Source organism: Mastigoproctus giganteus, chromosome 13 (genome assembly GCF_048544385.1).
Source record: "Mastigoproctus giganteus isolate SK-2022 chromosome 13, ASM4854438v1, whole genome shotgun sequence".
Classification (NCBI taxonomy): Eukaryota; Metazoa; Arthropoda; class Arachnida; order Uropygi; family Thelyphonidae; genus Mastigoproctus; species Mastigoproctus giganteus.
Genome location: NC_143587.1, coordinates 78,573,768 through 78,581,495, shown reverse-complemented (window position 1 = coordinate 78,581,495; position 7,728 = coordinate 78,573,768). Strand labels below are relative to the sequence as shown.

Sequence of the window (7,728 nt, the reverse complement as noted above, 5' to 3'; positions counted from 1 at the left end):
CACCACCTTGTGGGACTCCCCTGTTGACTTGGAAGGTCTCTTTGGAAGTTCCATTTATGGCAGTGATGTATCTCTCCCTCAAAGAACTCGTTATTATAGCTAATACGTGCCCAGTTATATGGAAATATTCCTCCAAGATGATAGTAATAGCCGAGATGGATATACTGTCGAAAGCGGATGCAACGTCTAAGAAGACAATGTCTAATTGCTGTCTGAAGTTAAGGGAGTGTTGGATTCGAAATAGTCTCCATGAGATTGGTGGTAGTAGATCTTTGTGGAATCACTGAATGAAGGTACTCCGGTCTATGCCCGAAGCAGTGATGGTTGATGGTATTTAAAATGGATTTCTCAAATATTTTTTGAAACGAACATCCAATTGCAATAGGCCTGTAGTCTTTGGCGGATTTAGGATTGTTATTTTTGGGAACAGGTTTAACGAAATATGTATTCCATATCTTCGGAAAGTGGTTGTCACTTAAAATTTTGTGGAAAATGTGAAGGAGCAGATCTATGATGTATACACTGCTGATCTTAATCATGAAGAGCGGGAATTTATCAGGCCCAATTGTGGCTTTATTCCTGAGGCTATTCACAGCGGCTTTAATGTCATCTCTAGCAATACTGATTTGAGACAGTTCAGCATAGACCTCTGTCTTCAGTTTTCTGATTGCTTCACGGATTTTCTCTGTGTTGACTTCACTTTCAACTTGATTTTCTGCCAGAGGAGTTCCAAAGGTGGCTTGGGTCCATTCTGAGAAGATGTGCTCGGGCATTATATCCGTACGCCTTTTCTTATTATATATCCTGCTTCCTTTCTTTAAATGTGATCGCACCATGTCATAGTGAGCTTGACGTTTCAATCGAATGAACCGCGCTCTAGCTTCTTTATATCGAATATAATCAGGTGGGTGTTCAGTTTTTTTCCATTTTCTGAAGAGTTTTTGCTTCTTTTTAAAAGCATATTTTACTTGTGGACTAAACCAGGAATTTGCTCGATGGGAAATTTTTATGCGTTTTGATGCACCCTCAAGAGCAATAAAGTGAAGGGCATCCGAAAGTGCTTCTAAGGCATCGTCTACGGGGAGTTGGAAGAGATTTTACCAGTTGAAATTCACGAGCCGTTTCAAGATTACGTCTGGTTTTATATACTTGGTTGAGAAGATAACATCAGCGTTGTTTTCCCTCTTCCAGTTCTCTTTTTGTCTACAAGCTTGACTTCTCAGGTTGACTTGGATTGAGAGAGGGATGTGATCCGAAGCGAAGCGAGTCGTACTGTCAGTTAATGTGATGTCTAGAGCATTATAGTATACCAGGTCAAGGCGCTGTCTGCCTCTTGTGAGGGGCGTTTCAAGTTGTTTCATCGAGAGGGTTTCCATAGTATCATCCAATTCGCTCTTTGCATCTTTGTACTTAGGAAGAGGCATGTTCAAATCTCCCATCACAATAGATTCTACATTTGGGTTCAAGTTTGCGACGAGCCAAGTAAGGAGTTCATTTCTGGCTTCGCTGTCATGGTTGGGTGGAAGGTATATAATACAAATTTGTACATTCTTTGTACCTTCTCTGAAGGTTGCTGAGACGGCTTCAAAATTTTCGGAGTGTGACTCTTGGTTTTTAGTTACAGAGAAATTATTCTTATAGAGTATCATTACTCCTCCTCCTCTTTTGTTTTCTCTTCCTCTTGTAACGCATTTAAAGCCAAAATTCTCAGCCAGAGCATCTAGCTGTCGAACCCCGAACTCTTAGACTCGTGAGCAAATCTCTGTGAAAATTATTTTGATAGTGTCTTTCAAAGGAAGTCCTTTAGTCATGTACAAGTGAGTTATTAAGTTGGGTTACATTACAGATAGAGTTAATGACCATGAAACAATGTAAGGGTAGTAAAGGGATAAAGAAAAGAAAAATATATATATAAAGGAATTAATAATAGGATGAATCATAGGCGTAGTAGGATCAGAATGTGGTAACCTACATTATTATTCTAGACAAGGTTTTGACAGATGACAATATAACAGCTAAGGTTCTAGGTAATTAGTTAACGTATAAAGGGAAGAATAAATTTATTTTTATTCAGAGACCTTGAGAGAAAAGATGAATCCTGCCCTGTATTAGAAAGGGGAAGTAGCTAAGATGCTAACTAAAGGAGTATCTAAGATAGAAATGAGTAATTTGCAGTAAATATTACTGATGTAAGTGATGAAAATAGTAATTGATTTGATATGTGTTCAATAGATAGGTGGATTGATAGAAATAAGATTTGTAGTAAATACTGCTGATGTAAGGCGATAAGTGATGATTGATTCGATGGTTGATTTGATAGACATTGGTGATTTGTGGTAGGGAAGAGACAACTGATGAAAAAAGCATGTGTGCAAACCTGTAAAGGAAGAGAAGTACCTTTCCTATTCAATAGTTCTTCTTCCTGTCCAATATTAGCCTAGTGGTCTTACGGTCTCTCTCCATCTTTGCAGGGTTCTACCTCTGTCTCCCCCTCCCTGAGGTTTGTAGTTTAGTATCTCTTTTGGATAAGGTCCGTGCTCCCTTCTCTCTGCATGTTGTATCCATCTGTTTCTGTATGAGTCTATATAATTCAGTACTGAAGCTGTCTACAGTTCTGACAGGATGTCTTGATTTATTTTCCTGTCAAGTCCGGTATAACCTGCGCATGGAAAGCATTTCTACACTAGTCAACCTCTTCCTGTCCCCTTTGCTCATTGTCCATGCCTCAGACCCATAGGTTAGGATACGTCTGGCGAGGGTGTTATGAATCCGTGTCCTTGTTTTCTTATGCACCAGATTATATTTGAAAATATGATTTATAGTTTTAGTAATTCCTATGTAATTATTTATTTTTTGCTCGATATCTTTTCCTTTTTCATATGACAGTTGGTATCCTAGGTAGTTGAAAGTACTAACTTGTTCGATAATATCATTGTCAATGCAGTCTTGCTTCTTATTGGATCTCATCCTGTGAATGCCATCACTTTTGTCTTTGAAGATGAGATTTCGATTTCCATATTAAATGATTTTGCTATTTTGTTTAATGAGAAGATGGCTTTCTGCAATGATTCCTCATTGTCTTCTACTAGCACCTGGTTATCAGCAAAAAGCAATGTGTCCATTCTTGTTTTGCGGCTAATTTCGATACCTGTCTTGGAGATTTTCCTCCATTCTCTTATAATATGATTTATATATACGTCGAATAGAAACGGGGACAGTCCACACCCTCGTCACACCCCTGTATTTATTCTCTCCAATTCAGTTGTTTGTGATTCAATCTTAATTTTTATTCTATTATTTTTATAGATATTGAGGATGGCCTCAATTAACTGGTTTGGTATATTGTCTTCTATGATTAAAGAGGCCTGTGCACTCTGGATTCATTATTATCATTCAATTACAGTTGCTCAGAGCGAAATGGATACAAAAAATATAGATTGTGACAAGATTAATAATTGGAAAATATACATATATTAGATTAGATACATACAAATAAAAGCTTTTGGTTGTTTAGTCAACCTTCTTCAGTTAAACTGACAGTTAAGAATGGAGCAGGCGTTGGATGTTGAAGCCTGTGGATGTGATGTATGTGGACGTGGCCAGCGTTTGTCAATGGACAGGATTGCAGTTTCGCTAATAGGGTGGACTTGACAACCACTGTTCCTGTTCACTGAGATATTGGAGCATTTGATGTTTAACGACTCCAACCAGGCGCGTCGCCGATAATGGCGGGACTTATCCACAATCACGACATCGCGGGGTGGGTCAATGTCGTGGTGGGTTGCCCAAACGTGTTCGGCAATAGCTCCACATCCGCTAAGCAGATTGCTCTTTTGTGTTCGGAAAGGCGTTTTTCGAGCCGTCTCCCATTTTCCGATGTAGCAGCTAGTGCAGCCACAGCAAGAGATGCGGTAGGCCAATCCGCTTTGTAGGAGGGTGGGGACAGGTGTTTTTACCTTAGAGATGAGGGATCGGAATTTTCTGCCTGGGAGTTGTACGCATTTTATCCCATATGATTTTAAGATTCTACAAACCTGTTGCGATAGGTTTGGGTAGTACGGGATAAAGGCGCTCGTGGCTTTTGCACGACCCTCTAATGGAGGAATTAGAGGGTCGTGCATTTACATATGTACCAGATCTCATTACCTTTTGGTGTCGCTATGTGGACGATATGTTCGTGGTTATCCCCAGAAATTCAAGTGACCGAATCTTAGACCACCTCTATTCTCTATCACCTTTCATAAAATTTACGATCGAGCTAGAGTCGGACAACACCATACCATAGTTAGACACCCTTGTCCGGCGCGAGGGCACGTGCTTGAAGGCAACTGTCCATCGTAAACCTATGTGTGCTGGCCAATTTACCAACTTCCAGTCAGCACATGCATGTAGCCATCTTCTTGCCACTGCACGAACCTTGCTAACTCGTGCCTGGACACACTCTAGCTCTGTAAATGAAAGGCGCACCGAAATTGCTAAAGTCAAGGCGGATCTTACGAGGTGTGGCTATCCCATCAATACCCTTGACAGGTGTCACCTACGGCCACGCGCCACGTAGCGACCAACAGAAACATCCAAGGTGATGACTTAGCAACGAATGCCTTTATCCCATACTACCCAAACCTATCGCAACAGGTTTGTAGAATCTTAAAATCATATGGGATAAAATGCGTACAACTCCCAGGTAGAAAATTACGATCCCTCATCTCTAAGGTAAAAACACCTGTCCCCACCCTACTACAAAGCGGATTGGTCAACCGCATCTCTTGCCGTGACTGCACTAGCTGCTACATCGGAAAATGGGAGACGGCTCGAAAAACGCCTTTCCGAACACAAAAGAGCAATCTGCTTAGCGGATGTGGAGCTATTGCCGAACACGTTTGGGCAACCCACCACGACATTGACCCACCCCGCGATGTCGTGATTGTGGATAAGTCCCGCCATTATCGGCGACGCGCCTGGTTGGAGTCGTTAAACAACAAATGCTCGAATACCTCAGTGAACAGGAACAGTTGTTGTCAAGTCCACCCTATCACCGAAACAGGAATCCTGTCAATTGACAAACGCTGGCCACGTCCGCATACATCACAGCCACAGGCTTCAACATCCAACAATTAATCACGCACTTCACGTACAAGATTGGCAGTGCACGCCTGCTCCATTCTTAACTGTCAGTTTAACTGAAGAAGGTTGACTAAACAACCGAAAGCTTTTATTTGTATGTATCTAATCTAATATATGTATATTTTCCTATTATTAAACTTGTCACAATCTATTTTTGTATCCGTTTCGCTCTGAGCAACTGTAATTTAATAATAATATTGTCTTCTTTTAAGATTTCAAATAGTTTTGGTCGGTTGACCTTGTGAAAGACATTTTTGTTGTCTATGAATAAGAGATGGATTTCCAAATTAAACTCTTTTCTTTTTTCTATCAGGAGCTTGAGTGTGAAGTAAGCGTCAGAGCACGATCTTCCCTCCTGAACTCGTTTTGTTCTTCTCCAAGGATGTTTTCGTACTATTTACTACGAAATATTGCCTTTTTGGAAAATTGGGACTACCAGAGCATTTTGTCAGCTGTCTGGTGGCCCGCAAATATCATTGAACTATTCAATAGTTGAAATTTATAAATTTTGTGTGAGCGAGTGAATACCAATGAAGAAAAAGGAAGGGTTGTGCTATGAACATAGGTTATACATACATATGAGGAACATTTGAAAAGGATTGATGATGTGAATAAAATGGTTAATTGTCTTGTATCATAATTCCTGTGTATGAAAATTCAAATTTGGAATTTGTATGTATACGTTGTTATATAATGCTGATTAAAAGTTTTTTACGTATGTAAAAATGGTGTCGTCTTTAATGCGCTGCTAACACACCGCTTTACACACTCTAGAATTTGGAATTTTCTGAGAATTGGTCTCAGAAGATTCTGAGACCAATTTTTGGTCCCAAGCTCAAGACACCACTGAAAGGCTGTTATTTTCATGATGTTGATAACATTCAAAAAGCTGTGTAAAGAAAATTGAACAATGTAATAGTCACGGCCTCCCACCACTCTTTCCAGTCGCTTCATAAACGTTGTATATAGCGTGCAGACGCTGGAGGAAGTTACTTTGAATAAACCAAGGTAAGATTACTAATACATGGGATCATTATTTTTTTTTAGCATCAGTTTCGCATTCCAACTGTCGCACTGTGCAGATTCAAAGAATGCGGTTGTTTCGCTTTTAATGCAAAAGAATCATTGTCCATCACACTGTTACAGATAATCTATTTTCAAGAAGTATCTCGATGGCATTCTAAGATATAACCAGCCAAGCCAATTGAGGCTTTTTTTCCAATAATTGATAAATTCGATAGAACGATTCATATATCTATTTTATTTTGTAATTTAGTTGCGTATTGACTAAATTATAGATCACGTTCCTGCTCTTTCAGAAAAATGGAATCTCCAATTTGTTTTTATTGAGTTGCTTGGTTACGTTGCCCAAATACCGCATGCGTAATACGTTCTGCAAATATCGTTGTTTATACAGACGCAGTTACAGAACTGGACGATTGGTTGTATTTCTTTGCATACGAACAGTGGTTGTTTCATCTACTGTATAAATGGTCTGGATTTATTTAATATGTTCGAGTTTAGAACTGCAGTCTTGATACGTATTTTAATTACAATATGAAGAACGCACTGATAGTGGCAATAGAAATGGCATTGGTAGTTTCGGCGATTATTCAAGTCTCTCTGTCAATCTCTAATTATGCATATTGTACGTCTAAAATAATATGCCATCGTATGTAATTTTTATTTACTTCTACCACTCCAAAATTTAAGTAAATTTTGTTTGTTTTAGTTCCTCATAGGATTAATTATAGCTTACTTTTAACTGATAAAAATTTGTCTTTAAAACAACACACTGAAATTTAATCAGATATTCATACATATATATCCCTTATTATTGTTGTCTTTTTATATACTAATTGACTCTATATAGTACTGGTGTGCAAAACGTAAGGACCAACAGTATTTCTAAGGTTACAACCACAAAATCTTTACTTAAGGTACTCTTTACTGATGAGAATAGATTCAGTCTCAGCAGCGAATCTGGACGTGACGCCTAGAGGCACGTCCACACCCGCCAGAAAATGTTCACCAGCTGAAGATGGCACTGACACAGGAATGGACGATGTTACAGCAAGAACTTGTCAACATCATTGTTCTAAGTATGGAAAGGCGGTGCAAAGACTGCATCGACATTAGGGGTGGCCATATCTCCTACTGAGGACCACCTCTTCCCTTTGGTCCATTTTTGGCAGTGATGCATCTGTATCATGGCAGCCAGTGCTGTGTTGCCATTTTTGAATAAAGTCCCTCTGTACTGTTTTGTTTCCGTTGTTGTGTCGGTGTTGTTTCCTTCGTCATTTCTGTACCTCAAGAGGTTCCTTTGGTATGCTTTTTCCATAACTGGACCACTCCTATGAGAAGCTACAGGTCCTTAAATTTTGCACACCAGTGTAGTTATTTGCGGAATATGAATAGGTAGAGTTAAAATCAGTGGGTCTCAAACTTTTGTCACTTGAAGACCAATTGGGCTGAAAAGATCATATATGTTCTATTCTCGGCAATCGTAATGGGTGATTGCAATTTCAATTGAATGGACTGTTTCCTAATTTCGCAGCACATCTTGAAGTAGTTTGACGAAAAATGGGACTGTTTGGTTACATA

General features: G+C 39.3%; 1 protein-coding gene across 1 annotated transcript in view; it reads left to right on the top strand.

Annotated features, from left to right (window-relative positions):
- The first annotated feature begins 6,673 nt into the window (after positions 1-6,673).
- LOC150076205 (uncharacterized) overlaps positions 6,674-7,728 on the top strand; it is a 33,563-nt gene continuing 32,508 nt past the window's right edge. Inside the window, exon 1 of the mRNA XM_090387009.1 lies at positions 6,674-6,796. Within this exon, the coding sequence (XP_090243135.1) occupies positions 6,682-6,796 (115 nt within the window). The 5' untranslated portion in view covers positions 6,674-6,681. The remainder of the gene's footprint in view (positions 6,797-7,728) is intronic.